At 32.3% G+C, this 21589-nt stretch overlaps 1 protein-coding gene across 1 annotated transcript; it reads right to left on the bottom strand.

Moving 5' to 3' along the window:
• Positions 1–3569, bottom strand: LOC132744847 (uncharacterized). The gene is made up of 4 exons (XM_060733636.1): positions 3539–3569; positions 2463–2979; positions 1462–1525; positions 1–1267 (listed from the first exon to the last, which is right to left on the bottom strand). Exons 1-4 carry the CDS (start codon positions 3567–3569, stop codon positions 623–625), a joined length of 1257 nt encoding a protein of 418 aa, XP_060589619.1. The 3' UTR covers positions 1–622.
• Between the last annotated feature and the right edge of the window lie 18020 nt (positions 3570–21589).

A 21589-nucleotide genomic window follows, 5' to 3' on the forward strand; every position in this document is an offset into this window, starting at 1 on the left:
ATAAAAATTAAAAATAGTTCCTTATAAGTGTTTCACAGTTTTTTTTTTCTTTATGTATAGTGACAAAATCATGAGGCATGTTACAATAGATAGGACTATATAAGGAAAAAGACAAACAAAGAGAAAGAATTAAACAGAAAATGTGGATAAACATTACATATAATAAAGACGATATTTGAATGAGTGATGGTTCAATAATGTTTTTATTGAACGAGTTGAATAAAATTATATTATACGAGCCACTGGCAAACACCATATATTTTATTCAACGGGTTCAATAATTCAGTATTGAAGCAACTCGAATGTAATTTTCTTTTTAGCACATATCAAAAATAAGAACTGTTAACAATGAGCCACGTTTTCACTGACGTGTATTTAGCGTGTCTTACACTATGTTTGTATAATCCAAATAACGTCACGTCAAAATATGTGCAAGGGCGTACACTACTGTTTTTACGCGGTCACAAAAGTGACATAGGTATGTGATAAAGAACTTATGTACACTTTTTTTAGTATTATGATAAGGTATTTTCTTTTCAACAATATATAATGTTGTATTATCAGAAATTAATAAGCTATGATTATGTAAATTGAATACAGTCTTGAAATGCATTTCTGATTATTATACTTTTTCAAGAATGTGATGTGTATTTTCTTCACTTTCACCAATGCGGACGTCATCATTTTCCTTAACTTTATGAGTTTGAAGGTCAGACTCATCCATCTTTTCTAAGTTAAAATAATCATGACCGCCATCTTTGAGACCATCCTCAGACTTTTCACCTATGTTTGATTCTTGCTTTACTACGCCACCAAACGCTCTTGTTTCGTTGCCATTGGTTTTCTCAAGTGTGAAGTAATGAGCTTCATTTGAACGATCATTTGTTCCAGAATTCCCTGTACTTTCATCTAGCTGAACAGAACCTTCATCTTCTCTGTTTGCTAGTCCTGTATATGTATGCTCATTGTAAGCTTCTGCACTTGCATTTTTATAAAAATCTAATCCAGCATGTTCTTTAATTTCAAGAGGATTATACACATGGTCTCTTGTCTGGCTATTCTTTTGTTGAAAATTTCCATGAAAGTCTTCTTTCGATATGTTTTCTTCTTTATTTGTCACGTCTGATTGTGTGTTAGATTCCAAGTGTGTGCCAAGTTCGTAATAGACATGCTCCTTGATAACTTTATCGTTATTGCCAATGTTACTTGTCAGCCTTTCGTTAGTCATTTCAACACTTTGCATTTTCATTTCAGAACTTGCACCAACCTATAATAACATATATTTAGAAAACGTTTTTCAATGGAAATAAATGAACAAGGGACAAATTTTGTAAAATATCATGCGTGAAATATTTCATTTATATGAAGATAGAATATCAGCTCTTAAATAACGCTTATTGTAATACATAAAAATGAACTTTAGACAGATTGAAATAAATGAAATAATGAAAAGTTTATTACTTTGGTATTCATCGGAACATCAATAACAGTTTCACCTTCTTCCTTAGCAGCCGGTCTCTTTTGCCTTTAATAAAAAATTATGACTTAACGAAATTAAGCCTAATTAAATGTTTTTTTTTTCTTATTTAATATTTATGCAGTAAAATCCAGATAGTTGTTATTCAAAATCTCATTCATGGATCTTGTTATGTAGTCTTAGATACTTTATGACAGATATCCTTTTCATTGTTATTAACTTGCTTAAATCATATGTCCCTTGATATACAACAATGAAACAGATGTTATGATATAATGAGGACGTAACATATTTTTTAAAAGAAACAAATGTAAAATTTGTTTTCAGATCTAAATCTAAAGATTATTTTCTTTGGCCTTCCCGTATTAGCAATACATTATAATCACAACAAATTTATCATATTAGATAACAAATTTTAATCAAAATGTTGTAATAAAGATGTCATAACTCGACCACTTAGTAAAATGGATGTATTAAATGAATGTTGCTTGAATAACACGCGGCCAAGTAAAACAATAAAGAATATGGCATATTAAAGTGAAATAGCGAAAGTCTCTAATTTCGGGAAAAGTTAAAGACAGAACATGCTGTGTTTACAAGAAAATATTTCAAATTGGTAAGAAATCATTTTTACTGTACATTGTTATAACAACTTATTGCAGTAAAGTTCAAAGTTACGTTCAGGTAGTATTCTATTTAAGTAAATGAGCCATCAATTAAGGATAACTTTAATATTGTTGATAAGTTATTAACTGATAGTAATTAATAAAAAAAAAAATTTAACAGCCATTTGAAATTAATTGACCGACATGACTCCGGAAACTAAAAGAGAAAAGTCGTATAATTTCATAATCCCTGTTTCTAATAAACAGATATTTATCTAGAAACTCGCATGGTCAAACACATCTTTTTTAATTATACATTGACCTCAAATCGGACTGATGACAACCTTATTACGTATAATTATAAAAAATAAACGTAGTACCTGTTTTGTAAATATCGGATGAAAAACACAGTGATAAAGGTACACAATATACCAGCAATAAAGGATACCACACTGATAATTACTACAGCTGATGTTTGTAGACCATCTTCCGTTGTCTTTTCTTGACGTAGACTGTGTTCAATATAAGATGTTGTGGTTGCTGCCGTTGTTGCTGCTGTTGATGTTGTTGTTGTTTCAGCTTGTGTTGTTCTTGTTGTAGCGCATACAGTATCACAGGACGAGGGAGATGAGGCTGGACAATTTTGGCAATGATTGATTCCTTGTATTGAAGTAATTAAACTTTCACAAAACTCAATTATACGATGTGGTTCTATGGATGGTTCTGGAGTCTCAGGTGGCTTCAAATGGAGAACAATGTCAAGTTTCTTACATTCATTTTGCTGACTTGCATCTGTCGAACATAATAATTCATTAACATTTTCTTCCCTCACTAATATATTGGCCTTGAATATTCCAAGCAAGTCTTGATAGGAACATTCATTACAAGTGAGCAGTCCTAAAAATATTTAAAAAAGATAATTAATTTATTAAAATCTTTATGATAAAATAGTGATGGTATTCGTTTACAGGAATTAAATACCTAACGGTTTTGAAAATAGAGCAAATATAAACAAGAGATTAAATCCAAATTCATAAATATATACTTCTTTTCTTCTTTAAAAGGAGAAGACATGTGTCTATTCATTTTTTCTCAATATATAAAAAAAACATATTAGAGACTCATCGCCATATCCTAGTAGGTTTGATGTCAAATTATTAAAGGTAGCAAAGTGTAAACAAATCCATACAAAAAACTAAATGACTGTAATAAATATGCTTAGTTCCAACATGCATACGATGCAATGAATAATTCAGCTAAATGATCAATGAGTACTTATTAAAAATCTATCAGGATATCAAAACTAAAATGTTTTAATGAACCAAAAAAGAATTTGGGGACAAATTGGCCCTTATAAAATTTAGATTATGTTTTGATCTAAAAGTACACATAAAATGAGTCGTAACTAAGAGGGAAACTTTTAAAAGTTAGTTAGTATCGATATAGATTGTAATACCATCTAAGCAGAATTTCTGTAGATATGCCATAATTTCCGTATATACATCTTCCTTTGTGTAGCTTTTACTTCTATCAAAAAAGAAAAATATAGGATTGATTTATCACATATATTGGATAAATGAACATGAACATATAATATCTGAACACATATAGATTGAAAGAATTAACAAATGCATCCCGAATCCGTATAGGAAAAAAAATGCAAACTGTAAATGTGATTATTAGACCGAATAATGTAAGTGGCAAGTGCCTAACTAGTTAACCATATCATACATTGAAAAGCTCAATTAAAAAACTAAATCTCGCGGTAAACATATGTCTGTCACGCACCTGGTACACAAAATAATCATGCATACTGAATATGCAGAACTAAATGTATATTCCGAGTACCTAAGAGCACCAACATTCAAAAGATTAATAGAAATTCAAAACTCATTAATGAGCCGTGTCACGACAAAACCAACATAATGGCTTTGCGACCAGCATGGATCAAGACCAGCCTGCGCTTCCGCGCAGTCTGATCAGGATCCATGCTGTTCTCTATCAGTTTCTCTACTTGTAATAGAGTTGGTAAGCGAACAGCTTGGATCCTGATCAGACTGCGCGGATGTGCAGGCTGGTCTGGATCCATGCTGGTCGCAAACACACTATGTTGGTTTTGTCGTGACACGGATCATTTGGTTTTATTTCACAAAATTGTTAATACACAAATATTTTTAAAGCTCTCACTGAACAAGTAAATATCATTCATCTTCTACTATGTGACTTAATGTGTCAATGAATATATTGAATACCAGACTCAGAGTTGCGTACTGAAAATCACCCAAAATCTTATTTTTTAAACTTGGTATCTTGATTCCTAGGAAAACAGTTGAACGGTGATATGACATATCTAAGTGTTATGTCCAAAGTATATCCGCAGTAACACAATACTGTAGGTCTTCAGCATGCTCAAGTTTATTTCTTTTTTAATAAGGACAAAATGCGAACCATTATTTAAATACATGTACATGAATATGCTTGAAGAATAAGCAAACACACACACACGCACAAACGCACGCACGCACGCGCACACAATGAAATAAACATGTAGCAACTTTGAACGTATATGTAGTATTAATAGAAAAATGAAAAATATACTTACATGGTAAAAGGCTGGCCTGTTTTCAATGCTTATGTTGATATCATATGAAGAAAACGCACTGTTGGTTCAACTGTAAAGTTAATGCAATTAAATGTAACATTTGTAAATGTATACTTATAAATATTTTTAATTATACAAAATATATTTTCAAATATACATGAAGAACATAAATATAGAAAATTATCGCATACAAATAATCTTATGATGAACAAGTATTCATTAGGATAGAAAATAAGAATCTAACACTGGCTGCCGGTACAGAACGGAATATCTAGATCGAGGTTGACTGTTTACGGCGGTAACGAGGCTCTGCCGAGTTGCCGCTTAAACAGTTACCCGAGAGCTAGATATTCCCGTCTGCACCGACAGCCGGTGTTTAATTCTTTTTCTTGCATTTACATTCCAATTATTTTCAGATTAGAAATTTCGCAACCTGATATTCTCATTACTCAGTTTTTTCTTATAGTAGCGTATGAACTTACAACTTCATTCGTAACGGTTAAGTGACGTCATCCTAAGAATGCAATTCATTCATGAAAGGCACGCGTAAAGCACGCGACTGTGTAAGACAGGTTTTCTAGCACCGATGTAAAAGGTAAATAATCCTGTCTGACATGCAAGAATAAATGTTATGGTACAGAATATAAAATTAGAGTTATACAATATAAATATTGGATATAGGCCAAAAACAGATTTATTGAATTTTGCAACGTTTAAGTATAGTTAAATGTTTAATAATACGCATTAACAAAAATAATTGGTCAAGCGTGCCGCAGGCACGCGACCAATTCTTTTTGTTAATGCGTATTATTAAACATAAACCTATTTAATGATCAACAATATTTTCAACACAAGGCATTTCTACATTGTCGTCGATATCCTTGCCCTTTCGCACCTGCACTTATACTCAACAAGATGTCTACACCTAGGCAAGTTTCTTACATGTCACATTAAGATAAGCTAAACAAGCAATTATCATAGTATTGCAAGCAATCCATAAGTCCCCTACCGGTAAGAGCCCAAGCAACATTCTGAAGGGCCATTCACTTATGTTCCTATTTTAAGTTAATTTGTTGAAAAAGTTCTTTAAAAGTGATCACAGGAAACAGTTTTTATGTACAGACAGACGGACTGAAGGACACTCTAAAGTTATTTTTTAAACATCCCTGTTATCAAAATATATCATTTTTAAAATCCTATCATGATTGAAGAAGTTGGAGTAAAAATTACCAATTTCTCAAAAAAAAAGTCTAAGTTTAAAAAGGGGCATAATTCTGGAAATAGTCTTGCTAGAGTATTGAACACTCACAAATGTTGAGTGACAATAAGAAACATTTATATGAAGTTTGAAGTAGATACATTTAGAAAAAGAAGTTATTAAAAAAAAACAATGTTTTTTTCATGAAAATTCTAAGTTCAAGGGAGGTAATTCTGATAAATTTTGTACTAGAGTTGTAAACCTTGCCACATAGGATATGGTTGATGACAAGCAACTTATATTTAAAGTTTGAAGAAAATACCTTAAGAAATAAAGAACTTATAGTGAAAAAAACTTAAAAACTAGAATAAGAAATCTTGAAATTCAGTCTATTTGTTGCCATAGCAACCAGAATTTTCAACATAGGAAGATAAGAAAAGGATGTGCATAATTTCCATACTGCCATCTACCCATATGTCAAGTTTCATAAACATATTTTCAGTACTTTTTTGTGTTATCACTGGATCCAGGTTATGTGTAAATTTGCCATATTTTCAGTCTATTTGTTGCCATAGCAACCAGAATTTTTCAACATAGGAAGAAAAGAAAAAGACGTGCATAATCTCCATACTGCCATCTATCCATATATCAAGTTTCATAAAAATATTTTCAGTACTTTCTGCGTTATCGCGGGAATCCAGTTTATGTGTAAAATTTGTCATATTTTCAGTCTATTTGTTGCCATAGCAACCAGAATTTTCAACATAGGAAGAAAAGAAAAAGACGTGCATAACCTCCATACTGCCATCTATCCATATATCAAGTTTCATTAAAATATTTTCAGTACTTTTTGCGTTATCGCGGGATCCAGTTTTGTGGACGGACGGACTGACGGACGGACGGACGGACAGACGGACAGACGGACGGAGGGTAAACCTAAAGTCCCCTCCGGTAAACCGGTAGGGGACTAATAAATGGCTTTTTCAACATATCATCAGAAATAAATTTTGTACTGAAATTTGAATTGTACTGATTTTTGTACTAAATAAGATTGCCCCGAATTTATACCTTTGTCTACAATAAGACTACCAAGTTTCTATAAATGTGTGAATAAAAAAGCGGGAAAATGAAGCAATCAGCTAAAAACAATGGAGGTAATGAAATGTCCAGATTCTTTTAAAATAAATGGAAAATGTGAGAAAAATACTTTTGAGATTATTAATTGATACAAATTCGTTATTTGATGTAAGTTATTCACTAACCTATTGATTTGCTCCTTTGAAAAACAGATCACTTTTTATTTTTCTGTGTATCTATTTAGGACTACATGTAGAGGGTTCTATTTTCAATGAGTTTTCAAGCCACAAATGTAATCATTGTATTCTTAATATATTCTTAGGATTGTTAGTGCAGTTCATTCCTGTCAAATGAAAGAAAATAAGGTTTTGCTTAAAAGAAAAATATAAAGTTTAAAACAGTCAGCAATTTATAACAGACATTTTTCATAGAGTTTAAAGGATATAAAAAAGTAACTCTCTGCGCCCTATGTTATACATTTGATTCTATCCTCACATTAAGAAACACCTGACCTCGCCTAATCAATTTATTACGAAGCATTGTTTTACAGTCAAAGAGTTGCAACTCCGTCGTACCTACATAATTTACATTTCAAAGTGCAAACCACACCTCTAACTCCTCCCTAATATAATGCATTATTGAAATTAGTTAGTCGGGTTAGACGACTGATTAAGAAAATCTTATTTAGTTAGTACACATAAACCAAAGTTAGACTTAGCAGAACTGCAAAGTAATTGGACGAAAGAAATAATGTTGATCATTAACATGCCGTAGCTATTCTGTGTACGCATATGTTGGCGACCTTACGTATACTGATCTAAGGTAAGCGTTTAATTTTTTTATAATGTTGGACGTTTTATACGATGCGTCTTGTATTTATATTTTATGGGTGGATTTGTTTTCAGTTTGACAATATGGATTATATAGCAACATGTTTTCGATTAAGATCATCATATTGAAGCTTCAGTTCATGCTGATATGGTGGTCTAAATGAAATAGATGCTGTACAGTTATGTTTGAGTGGCTCATAACCTGTGTGATTATAGATATCTTGATTAAAGAAAATATGCACAGATAAATGACAATTAAAAAAATAAAATGACAGAAAAAGTTAAGAAAACATAAAGCAATCAATTGAAAAAACAATGCTCTTTCTAAATTCTTAAAGTCGTCATGCCCTGAATACCAGCTACGATATTGATAACATAGATAAGGACAGAAATCACACGGTTTATTAACGACGTACATTAATCAAGGTTTCCTATTATGTCTATTTTCAAAACAAGTACGAGTACGCGAAAGATATAAACGTGGCAAAAAATCTTTGTTGATAATGGTAGATAATGGATATCAAATGAGTTAATAATTGAATTATGTATCGTGTTTGATTTTAAATTAAAAAAAAATATTATTAGAGCAGAACATAATTTTACTTTCGATTAATCTTTTATTAAATTACCATATGAATATAAAAAATAATGTCACATTTATTTTAAAAAAATAATAATATAGAATTTGATATAAAGCATCGAGTTTCATTTATAGATTGAGATTGAACACCAACGGTTTAAAAAAATCAAATATATAATTTACGATTATAAAGCAATTTGTTGGAGTATAAACATATTTGGTAAAAGAAAAAAATGAAATTTTGAATATCAATTTATAACAAAATTTGCTAGAGCTAACAATTTAATATATTTCATAGTTAAAATAGATTCTTTCAAATATTTAACAAAATCAGTTTCATAAATATGATTTTGTTGTCAGTTTCAAGAAATCAGTTCAATAAACATAGAAGCTCTGTTATAAAAAAAGAATCGTTTAATTTAATTACATATCTTTTTTCTTTTTGGCATCATAGCATGAACATATCGAAACAAAATGTCATCCATGGTGCTACACCATAAAAATATCTTTACTACGTGGAATGAATTCTATTCTGCCCTTATCTGCCTGATGTATGTGAATATATCTTAATTCTTGTAATGTAAAATCTGACATTCTTATAGCTGATATACTAAGATAGTGCTCATATGCATATAATTCTTTACAATTTTTATAAAGGTCTAAAAAGGAACTGTTTGCTACATTTGTATATAATCATTGATAAATCCTTGTTTAAAAAGTTTTGGAAATAAATTACAATCTGCCATATGATGTTCAAAAAGAATTCGGATAAACCATATTTATCAAACATTTACTTAACATTTGCACGGTGCATATCCATATCGGTACCCTCTTTGCGAAATCTGCTGAAACGGCACCCTCTTTGCACATGCACAGGCCACTCTCTGCTAAAAACAAACAAGCAATGGATAACAACCAGTAAAATTTCAATATAACAAGGAAAGAAGGTATGAAACGTAGAAAAGATGTATACCACGGAACACTAGAATGGTTTATCTATGTGCTGATTTGTCATGTGTCCGTTTTTCATGTACTTCAACTTCACAATAAGCTACAAAAAATCGACATGTCTTGCTTCGCCCATCACCTCGACATACTTTTCGGGCTGAAATGAATCTGTGGCTTGATTATATATGCATCATACATATTTAGTATGTTCATTTACATATCATCTTCGGACAAATGGCAGTATATTGTCAAAAATAATTGTTAAATTCATAAAAACACCCTACTTTCGGTTTTGCAGCAGCACGGGCTACCTCTTTTCATTTTTCATTTGAATTTTTATATCACATGCACCCTCTCATTCTTTTACACATAGGTACCCTCAAGGCACGACATAAGCTTTTATTTGCGTTAATCGTAAAGTATGTAATATTTCTTACTATTATGTCACCCAATTATCTTTAAGTTTATAACAATCACATAAACTTTATTCATATATTTTCTGTAAAATTATATTTAAAATTTATCAATTTACATCAACAATTTTTATATACAATAGATAACGGTCGAGTTGACTGTTAACGTATATAAAATTTGAATTTCTTAACAAGCGGATGGGTTCAATATCTTTTGATTAAGAAATAGAATATCCCAAACAGTGATTTTTATCGCACAATAACATTACTGTTTAGAGTTCGGATGGGGGAATTATAATATAATATAATGATGCGCATCCAAACGACAAGTAGTGAATTTATCAAGCGATAAAATAATAATTCTAGGTTTAAATCCTTGTCTACACCTCCTCTACCTTTTGTGACAGGTCTATATTTTTTAACAAAAGAAAATCCTTTTTAACAACATTCAACATTTGTACTTATGCTGTTAAAAAGGGAAGCAGAGTTTCGAGGAGTTTTCTTTTTGTTTATGTATTTTATCGAGGGTAAATTTTATTTTCCACCTTATTTTTTTAAATTTGAATATTATATTAAACGATTTATCTAACAAAATATTTCAACTTAAGATAAAATGAAGGGCGCTTTAACTGGAGTGCAGGTTTTAGTAAGCCACGCTGTTTGTCGGGGATAAAAATAAAGCATGCTGACTGCTGTTTACTTATTATGACGACAGGGAAAGGGATACCTAACGATAGAAAGGTCATATTAAGATTTTTTTTTGGGGGGGGGGAGGGGGCTGCATACTACGACAACAAAGAACCTTTTTTTATTTTTTGCCAATCATATACAAAAAAATAGAGAAAGAACATCAAGGCACTCGGCAATCCGATTCATACTCGGGTAGCCTCAGAAAGCCTCATGTTATTATGTTGTTAATTTAAACTAATGAAACTTAAAATATGTAAATTCATTAAAGTTCATCTAATGATACTTTTTAAAGTTCATCTCATGATTGGCGTCCGCGCCGAAGCGCGGCGCTCTTATGGAATGAGATCAGATTTTGTGAAAGGGCGACAGCAACTTCTCGAGCCTTTTAGTCGGTCATAATAAAAGCCGAAAATTCCGATCGGTATGAGGGTGCTTGATTATTATTAAATAAGAATGAAATGTCGCGATATGTTACAATGAATTTTCGCAATGCAAACATTTACAAATGAAATAACCTTTTCCGTCAATAAATCGCGCTCTTCGGGGTTTTTTATTTATCATTTTGTAGTACACAGTCGGTTTTCATGTCATGGTATGTTATTGTTGTACATGTATCCTAGAATGATCAGTTGATGACCTAAATATTCCAAAAACCTATTTATAGATATATCTTTTTATCACTCCTATCGGTAAATGCCGGTCTCTCCCGGTCTATTTTGACCAGGATTTACTAGTGACCGGCGAATAGTACCACACGTTTATTGTCCGGTCTCTCCCGATTTTGGAGTAGATGTTTGATATCGTTACAATTGGAAAAAAACAACAATAGCATGTTTCATTTTATCTATATGAGATAAAAACAATAAATATGTACACGGATTTATATGTAATATAAATCCGTGATATGTACAATAATTGAGAAAAAGGTACATTTTTTATGGTATTAAAATGACATTATCAACTTTGAAACATTTTATTTAATTATTCAATTTGTTATCCGTGTTTAGTAAAGATGCCGAGGAATTATTCAAAGTTACAAATTAGATTTTATGAATTATTCAATTGATCGATAATTTAAAAAATGATAAAGAAAAATACAATGTACATGTACATGGTTTAAGAATAAACAATATTATATATTGAAAGATAAACCATAATTTACTGACTTTTTCCAGTTAAGCTTTTACTTATAATCGTCGGTCAATATGACAATTGAATTCATAAAATTTATTTTACAATTTTAATAAAAAAGAGTAGTAAAAACTCAGTATTAAAATAGCACATAAAACACAAAAAAAGAATAAAAGAAAACAATATTCATAAAATTTGTATTTTTTTTAAATTAAAATTAATAGATATTACAATTATTGTATAATAAACAATTATGCTCAACATGACCAACATGGTAATATAACCAGTGTCATATTTTTACTAACTTAAAGTGTGAACAGATACCTTAAGGGGGTCTTCGCTAATAGCGATAACATGTACATAATAAGGGACAAATGTGTGGTACGTGTTGATCATGCGTTACACATATGGATTATAAATGATTGCATACATGTATATCCGTTGCTAACGATCATAAAGAAATAACAAGTAATATTCTAATCTCTAGCATGCCAATCAAAGTTCATAATGAACAATGTCTTTCGTCCGCTCATTCATAAGTGGTATACATTTCTGGTAGTTTATAAGAATATCTTGTCATCATATGTGTACTAGTTCATCTTCACTTGCTGCATTTCTTGCTTGGACGCCCTTTGATGCTTTGCATCAATGCTTTTCTTGTACATTCTAAAACAAAATTAAGGTCGGGTCGTGGAAGAAGCATCGTTCGGTAAGCTCATAAGGTTGGACTGAGAATCGGGCAATTTTGGTTTGATTTCGGGACAGTGCAGATTACTATCGTTGATCATAAAATCCTTTCTAAGAATATTCGCATTGTACCTCTGCTCTTGCATGTAAGGAAGTTGTCAGTTCCTTGTGGTGGCAATTAATACTGGTAAACTGAATGACAAAATTGATACATACAGAATCCCTAAAGAAAGCCCAACACGGCAAAATTGAAAATATTGCAGGCTCGGTTTGATTTCCTGTTCATGGACGGTACTGGAAAGTGCAGGTTACCGTCCACGCCCCCTAGCCCCGGCTTAAGCAGAATTCAACATCTAAACATGAAATGGTAAAATTTTGAATTTAGAAACATCCGCAGATGTGTTCATACGGCGGTTATCATGGAACCTTCAATGTGACACTTCCGTGCCATTCCATGAAAAGCGGCGTATGGTCCCCAAGTAATAAAAAGTGTGTGCCCTAAACGAGAAAACAATGGGCGGAACTAAATAAAATGGAATTTTGAAAGGGGATCAGAGGTTATGAAGCCTGCGTATCACAGATAAGACGTCAAAAGACAAATTTAAAAAGCAGGCAACATATCCTAAGGGTGATTCTACATTATTCAAGTAGGAATATTCGAACCACCCAACTAGAAAATGCCGAAAAGTTGAAACCAAAAATACCACAGCTTTTGTAAACAGCTAAAGCCTTTAAAGTAAGTGAGGCAATGAAAAGCCCGAAAATATCTTATGTTAAAGCATAATGTTTATGCCAAATATCTGGCATAAAGCATTTTTGCCTTCCTGACTTGCTGAGGACTGTTACACTAATTCATTATTCCTCATGGATGACTTAATCAAATCGAGTCATGTTTCTTGTAATTTTATTGTGTTAATGCTTCCGAAGGATCATCCTTCTTCCACATTTTTGTTCTACAAAAGTTTTATAAATAATGCTCCTCATTGGGCAAATATTGGTCCTGTTCAAGGGGTCACTTACATATGAAGCTTATTTACACGTTTTCATTCTTATGTAAAGCTTCATTGCCCAGATCTCAGTTATTTGACAGGTTTCACTTTGTTGAATTGTAAAATTAAGACTTTGTACAAATCATGGACATAAGTGAATGTCTGTGTGGGTATTTTATTAATGAGAAAAAGTGAAATTGTTATCATTTTAAAAGCATGTCAGTATATATACATTTACAAAGTAACCTCTTTTAAGCATGTACTAAACAAATAATAAAAATATCTCTTATTTTTCTTATGACAAGAGCATAGCCACTGACATGTATTATAATTATAGATCTCGTCTCAATAACTAATCTACCCTTTACTAACAATAACATGAAACACTTAAATACATTTCGCCTGGTAGCGCTGCACAGTAACTACGAGGGATCGTTTATTATGCCAGAAAAAAAACATATAAATATATCAATATTTGTGACATTACATGTTTACATATGACGACGAACGTAACATTTACAGTATGTTAAAAGTGTAGCGTGTACCGAGCTATTGATTATTTAATCTTTTGCTACAAAATAAAATCACAATATTCTCAAATGCAAATATATAATTTTTCTTGGGATACTTATCCGGAATGATTAAAAATATTCAAATATGAATTTTTCTTGTGGTTTCTTAACTTTTTGATAAGACATCAACTTATAAAATATAATTCCAGAAATAATAAAATGCAAAATAACAATCGGAAACTAATTCTTAAATTATCCTAAATATATTTTTTAAGAAGCAATTAAACTCTACACTTACTGTCAAACAATCTAGAATTTATATTCTTAAACCTATCTCTTATTTCTTACTTTAATATTTCAAATCAACAACTCTTATCTCGAATAAACGTTCAAAAACCAATTCTTCAAATAATGTCTTCAAAATAAACTATTCTCTATCAAACATTTGTCCAAGAGGTTTTACTTAAGCAATAAAGTAATTTTAGCACCAGATATCTAAGATGCCCAGGAACTAGTAAATACAATGTTACCTATATCCAACTCGTACAAGGACAACAGGCAGACTTACTTTTTAAATCATAAAATATTTCCTGAAGAAGCAAAGATATTTTAAGAACCAGATATCTAAGATGCCTGGGTACTAGTAAATATAATTACAGCTTCGATCTAAACGGTCCGGAGCCAAACAAAAAGCTTATCAAAAATATATTTACAAAAATAATATATGCCCAAGGAATTTTAGAATTTTACAGAAATCATAAAACGACATTAGTACCAGATATCTGAGATTTCTGTGTACCAGTAAGTATTTATTTCCACTCTTCAACGGACATGACTAGACTGAATTTTAACACTGACCACGGTCTGTTTAAATGCTTGTGAAGCATCATCTTCACAGCGAATAAGGACAATGATTGTGATTGGCTAAAATAATAAAACGTTTCTTGAAACTAATTTTAACTAAACTTTATAAGCGTCTCATTTGAAGAAAATATCTTTAGAAATTAATGTGAATAAAGAAACAATTCAAAATATAAACACTTTGGATGATTCTCCTGACTTATATATATTTGGCGATAAAAACAACTAAAATTCCTTATCTTCTTATCTTATTATATTTACGAATGAATTGTATTCTTTTTCCTCTTTGAAAGTGTAAGGCCAATGGCTAAGATATTTTGTGTGATCTGCGAATGTTTCAAAATTTTACCAGTTTATGTTACATGTTCATTCTGCTTAAGCCGGTGCAAGGAGCCATGGACGGTAACTGGAATTTTGTCAGTACCGTCCATAAACAGGTCCAATCAAAACGAGCCTGCAACATTTACAATTTTGTCGTTTTGGGCGTTCTTAAGGTATTCAGTTATTCATTAGTCTATGTTTTGACAAAGGCTAGAGGTTAGCTATAGTAGTGGACCTCGACCAAAATTGTTCAAATTATAGCCCTTGTGTTAAAATAAGCCTCGACCCAGGGGACATTGTTTTTCCTTATTTGTATAAAGTTGAAACTTAAAATTCATTTCTCTGATTTGACAAAGACAATAGGTTCAAAATTGTTCAAAATTTAGACCTCGTGTTAAAAGTGACCTTGCCCCGGGGGTCATTGATTTTCGTTATGTACCGAAAAGGCTTAGAAAAAGCTTAAACAATATTTTCTTTCTGTTTGGACAAAGGCTAGATATTTGTCATGAAACATTTTATAGTAGACCTCTACCAAAAGTAAAGCCCTTGGGTCAAAATTTTCTTCTTCCGTATTGATTTTCATAATATACATACTGGGGTCCTATATATTAACCGGACAATCAGTTTACCGGACAAAACCTATTCCTGTCGAATAGTGCTTTATGTTTTGCTTTGAATAAAAAAATCATACAGTCTGAATCGCACAAACACTTTCTATTTCAAAGTAAATAACAACAAAACCACTCTCAGGTAAATACTATTGAGTCAGTTCTTTATCTACTAACATGCCCTTATGTTTACTAGTTATTTCATGACCTGCTAATGCCCGAATATCAAGGCCCTTAATGTGTTATTTTAGATAGGTTTTACTTTTAATTCTACTCGAGGTTACCGCAGTTAACAATCGTAACATATTTTAATGATAAAAAGTAATTTGAAATTTAGTCCAAACAGTATCTCGTTGTTGTCTTTTACAAAGAAATGAAATTTAAAAAAAACATATAAGGAAACAGCTAAGGCCCATGGGAGGAAACTCCACATGAAATGTAAATAAAATAGATTGTATGGCTTTTGAAATGACCAAAAGGAAACTTTATGACAAAGAATACAATTCCATTTGAATATCAAAATGTTTCATACGTTTTAGGATCATGAAGAATCAATACGTTAATTGAGTTAATAGTGTTTATTTCAATTATGTACACCTTTTAAATTAAGCATGACTGCCGTGTCTATTTCTAGTGATATACTGTTTTTTTCCAATATCTTAACCTTTCTATTCAACAGTCGTAGTTTCCTTGCTGATTATTTAAAGATTAATTTCAATTCACGACTTCAAAAAAATTTGAAACACAATGTCCGGTAAATTGAGTTGTCTACACGATTTTTTCATCTTATTATGCCCTACTTTCAAGACACATTTCTACGGTCAAATGTCGAATTTCATGTATGATAAAGGAATGTTTACGTTATTAAGAACCCAAAATTATTTGGGCAAAATTCCATTCTTTTCTATTATTTTTAAATAAAAAATACAGCGAAAATACATCATATTTTGTCCGATAATATGTAGGGTCCCAGCATAGCAAATTTTTTTTTAAAAAAAAGTCTTCTTTTCTGAAAGTGCAAGGCTTAGAGCTTAGATATTTTGTGTGTAGCATTAGATATTGTAACACTACAAAAATGTTCAAATTATAGCCATTGGATCAAAATTGACCCGGGCCCCTGGGTCATAGATTTTCTTTAGGTTCATATAGAAACACTTTAAAATATCTTCTTCTCTGAAAGTACAAGGCCTAGAGCTTGTTGCATCATCTAATAAAATTATAGTCCTGGGATCAAAAATTGGCACCGCTCCAGGATTATGTACATATAGTAAAGACTTAAAATATCTTATGTGAAAGTGCAAAGCCTAGAGCTTAGATATTTTGTGTGTAACATCATCTAATGAAATTCTACAAAATTTTCTGAAATTACAGCGCTCTGGGATCAAAAACTGCGTCACACGATTTTAATTATTGAAAAGTATTGTTTTTTTTTGTTTTGTTTTTTATTCTAGAGGCAACATTTTCATCCCGAATATCTTGAAAAAATTTCAGAAAGGTTGTTTTGATGATTTCTAGCTTCGTTTTGACGGGTCATTCATGGTCATTTCCTAGTTCACAAAGACCACAAACGGAATCACCTTAGAGGTTGCATTTTAACCCACATATCCTGGAAATTGGTCAGACAGGTTGTTTGTATGATTTCTAGTTCCAATTTGAAAATGGGTCATCTGAGGTAAAAAAGAGATCGCAGCAATAAAAAGGCATAATTATATGGAAAAAACTGATAAACATTTGCAGTATATCAGGTGCAGATATGAATGTTGTGATATCAATTTAAGTTTATGGCATTATACGTATCTGCCTTTCATTCATTGCTAACAATATTAATTCAGAGCCTCAATTATCAGGTGACTGAGGTGAGCGATACAAAAATTTTCAGGGTAGTTGTGGAAAATTAGCATAGCTTGGTTATTTTATATGACGGCCTTCAATGCAGTTTTTGTTCTTGTTAGCCGGAGAAAATGCAATTGCCATCCTTGATTATTCTATGCCCCCAACAGTATAACAGAACAAAAGAGAACAATTTCAACTTCTAAAGAGTGCATTCCCTTACAATAGTGGAAGGGTCCAATGGCCCTCTATTAAACAAAAGAAAATAACAATAGACATTGCCCTTTGGCCTAATTCGATTGCACGTCCGTCCGCCCATCTCTCCGATATTCTTGTCCGCACTTCTCCTAAACCGCTGGAGAATTTCAGAGAAACTTCACAGGATTGTCTGTCACCATGCTTAAATTCAGCTTGATTTTATGCACAGTTAAGACCCCTAAATGATCAATTGATTTAGTAAAATAAGCTTGTCCGCGCTTCATATCAAAACCGTTTGGAGGGGGGGGGGATTTCAGTGAAACTTTTCAGGACTTTTTGTCACCATAGCTAAATGTGCATGGTATCTAAAATTCTCCGCTTTGTATTATTGGCACAGTTATAGCCCCTTAACGATTTTTTAAGTAAAATAACCTTGTCCGCGCTTCATTTTCAAAACCGATGGGGGATTTCAGTGAAACTTAATAGGATAGTTCGTCACCATGCCTAGTTGTGCATAGTATCTTGATTTTCGCTTAATTGTTTTGGCACAGTTATGACCCCTTAACGATCATTGTTTCAGTAAAATAAGTTGTCCGCGCTTCATCTCCAAAACTGCTGAGGGAATTTTAGTGACACTTCACAGGATTGTTTGTCACAATGTCTAGTTGGTTGTGCATATTATCTTTATTTACCACTTGAATATAGTAGTTTTCACAGTAATGGCCCTTTACTGGTCAATTGACGGGTGAAATAAGCTTGTCCGAGCTTCATCTCCAAAACCGCTGGGCGGGAATTCAGTGAAACTTCACAGGATTGTTTGTTACAACGCCTCGCTGTGCATAATATCTTTATTTTCCGCTTTTCTTTTTTGGTATAGTAATGGCCCATAAATGGCCATTTATGAGTAAAATAAGCTTGTCCGCGCGTGGTGAAAATAATTTGCTTGTTCCTCTCCAATGATTAGTTTTTAACAAACCAAATGAGGAAAGGTGCACGTGCACTTAAGTTGTACACATGTGGTTGTCGGCACCGTATATGACCATTTTGTTTCAAAATGGTAATTCTCAAGCCAGTTTTGTGTGTGAATATGTTCTTTTTCAACCAGAAAGTTTGACAAAAAGGTCAGAGGGAGAAACGGAATATTCACTGGTTTGTTTGTTTTGTTTGTTTGTAGGCGGTTTAATATTCACTTGTAGACCATAACAGTTTGAGCTGATAACCTTAAGATTCATGTAAATGTTTTTCTTCATGCTTCTGCATTTCATTTTTGTACTACTCATTCAGGATTGAGATTGAAGCAGACGATAAGAGGACCGAGATTGATAACCCTATTTCTGAGAAACTGAGACTCTAAAACCTACAATTCTGTTTATAAAATATCATGTTCCATGAATTAAAAGCATTCATTATGATAGAATGTGTTAGTCCTTTACCTGCTTCACGGTAATGTTAAGCTTTAAATTTTACCGATTTAATGAACAGAGGTTGTTCTAACCACGTGATATTTTCAACTGTTTATTGGAACGAAAACAATCTTTGGGCTCATTTTGTGAAAAACTTAGTTAGAAGCGCTAATAGTACATTTTCTAAACATGTGCACTAGAAACAACCAGAACTTTCAAATGAACTGCATAGTAAATACAAGAGCACAAGCTCGAGGAAGTAGGGAAAACTTGCCATGCATATGTCGGTCGGTTGTTCGGTCCGTCTGTCGTTACATGGACATATTCATTTTGGACCAATAACTTAAGAACGTCTGCTAGAAAATTCAAAATTGGTGTAGAAATTGGTCGTGGCCAGTAAATGAACCCTTTATATTGAGGTCAATATTAATATTACCTTTTATTAACTCGCCTTAAATTATGCATGGAGAGACACAACACAAGATGTATTTCTCAAACAATGAAGCTGGAATATCGCCGTATGGCATTTACTGTGTCGGTGTGGCTTCAAATCCGGCAAAACAAATAAACAAAGCCTACAAACAAATATAAACATTATTGTACACGAGTACAAGTCTTCATGATAACCGCCGTATGAACACATCTGTGGATGTTTCTTAATTCAAATTTTTACTATTTCATGTTTAAATGTTGAATTCTGCTTAAGCCGGTGCTAGGGGGCGTGGACGGTAACTTGCACTTTCCAGTACCGTCCATGAACAGGCTCAATCAAACCGAGCCTGTAACATTTTCAATTTTGCCGTGTTGGGCTTTCTTTAGGGATTCTGTCTTTATCTATTTTAGTAAAGTACAAGACAATATTTGTACTCGTAAGGCAGATTCTTTCAAAAGTTCTAAAATATCACATTTTACATCATTTAAATTTATTTTGTAATTTTGTAATTTAACACCTGACAGTAGAATTTCTTAACAATATGACAAGATAAAAATAACTTTCATGTGTTTTTTATGCAAAAGAAAAATTATTTCATCCATAATCTATAATTTGTTTGCAGAATATTTTCAAATCACAGATCATGTCGACAAGTGTAGACAGATCCAAACCAGTAATTCCACCAAAGACTAAAGAAATATTAAACAAGGCTACAAAGTTTATAAAGGAAAATTCTTTAATTAAACAAAATGTTGATAGTCATATCCTGAAAAAACGTCCAAAAGTACCGCCGAAACCAGTATTGAAATGTGCATTGGATAAAACGACTGCTGTCACTGACTCCAAATGTTTACACTCAACAGAAAAAGATGAACGTGGCAAAGAACGCCCACCAGTACCACCAAAACCAACACTCAAACCTAAAACTGATAGTAAAGATGATAAAGCAAACTTCACTCATTTACAGGAGGATGCTAAGGAAAACGATAGTGTATCAGGACCTTTAAAACCGGTGCTTGAATCAATAAGCACCCCAAACAGTGAATATAAGCTAAATGCGTTTATATCAAATAGTGAGAAGGAAATTCGTGGAAGTTTCGGTCTCTCACAAAATGCATCATTCCAAAAACAAAATACGACAGAAAAACCGTTATTACATAACGTAACTGGAAAACTTACGGAAGGAGATGGCAACGCAAATAAGACACACGAAACGCAAATTTTCCCTTCGACCAGTGATTTTAGTATTGATAGATTTTCAGATCTGAACACAAACAATGATAAAAACGATAAAGGTGATTTGTTGGTTAAGACTGAGGAAAGAAAAGAAGCTATAAGCGATAAAGTAGACATTCTTTTAAATGTAAATCCCTCTTGTTCAAAAGAACTTAGTGCCAATTCAAAACAAGAGTAAACGTGTACTCGTGGGTATGAAGGTTCACTTATTCTGCCTCCTTCTCCTTTAAATTTGAATGGAATGGAATCTTTTGAAGATGCACTTATAACAAATATCGATGAAAGTAGCAGTAAAGGTAACGAAGAATTAAATAACAAAATGATAACCGAAGACTACGTCAAAATCATCCAAACAAACGATTATGCGCGATCTGAATTCGACATTATGGATATCATTGATGCAGAAATGTTGAAACAAGCCATTAAAATTGAACATGATTCTAAAACTGTCCACGGTGATATCAGCATTTCAAGTCGATCAGAAGATAAAAGTGTTAATAAGACATTTTTGCCTGAAGACACATCAAACAAAAAACGTTCAGAAACAAGAACAGCTCGAAAAAGAAATGATAAAGAGTATTTTGTCCCATTTTCATTACGACCAAATATGAAAAGAGATGAAGAAAAGATACTACATATTAAACATTTACAACCATCAGATACGAAACGCAGTGCTGATGAGCTGACGTTAGAACCCCCACGACCGAAACTTGAAAATGTTTATTATGTGTCAGAAAGTAATACCATAAGTTCGTTCAGTCCATATCTAGAATTGCATGATGTAAGTTTAATTATGTTTCAGACAGACAATTTGTACTTGTTTGTTTTTTGCTTAAACAATGTTAGCTATCTGCTGAAATCATTGATTCATTGAACGCCATCTTTCCATGTTGAGATCTTGTTTATCATATATTTTAAATGGATTCAAACAGTATGTATAGGAACAATATCAAGCATCAA

Source organism: Ruditapes philippinarum, unplaced genomic scaffold (genome assembly GCF_026571515.1).
Source record: "Ruditapes philippinarum isolate M1 unplaced genomic scaffold, ASM2657151v2 ctg316_1_1_1_1, whole genome shotgun sequence".
NCBI lineage: Eukaryota > Metazoa > Mollusca > Bivalvia > Venerida > Veneridae > Ruditapes > Ruditapes philippinarum.

Excerpts from the sequence above, each read along its gene's own strand:
- LOC132744847 (XM_060733636.1), bottom strand. The coding sequence starts at position 3,569 with ATGGCATATCTACAGAAATTCTGCTTAGATG. Across the intron at positions 1,526-2,462 it reads ATCCGATATTTACAAAACAG|GCAAAAGAGACCGGCTGCTA; the intron begins GTACTACGTTTA and ends TTTTTATTAAAG. Across the intron at positions 1,268-1,461 it reads ATGTTCCGATGAATACCAAA|GTTGGTGCAAGTTCTGAAAT; the intron begins GTAATAAACTTT and ends ATGTTATTATAG.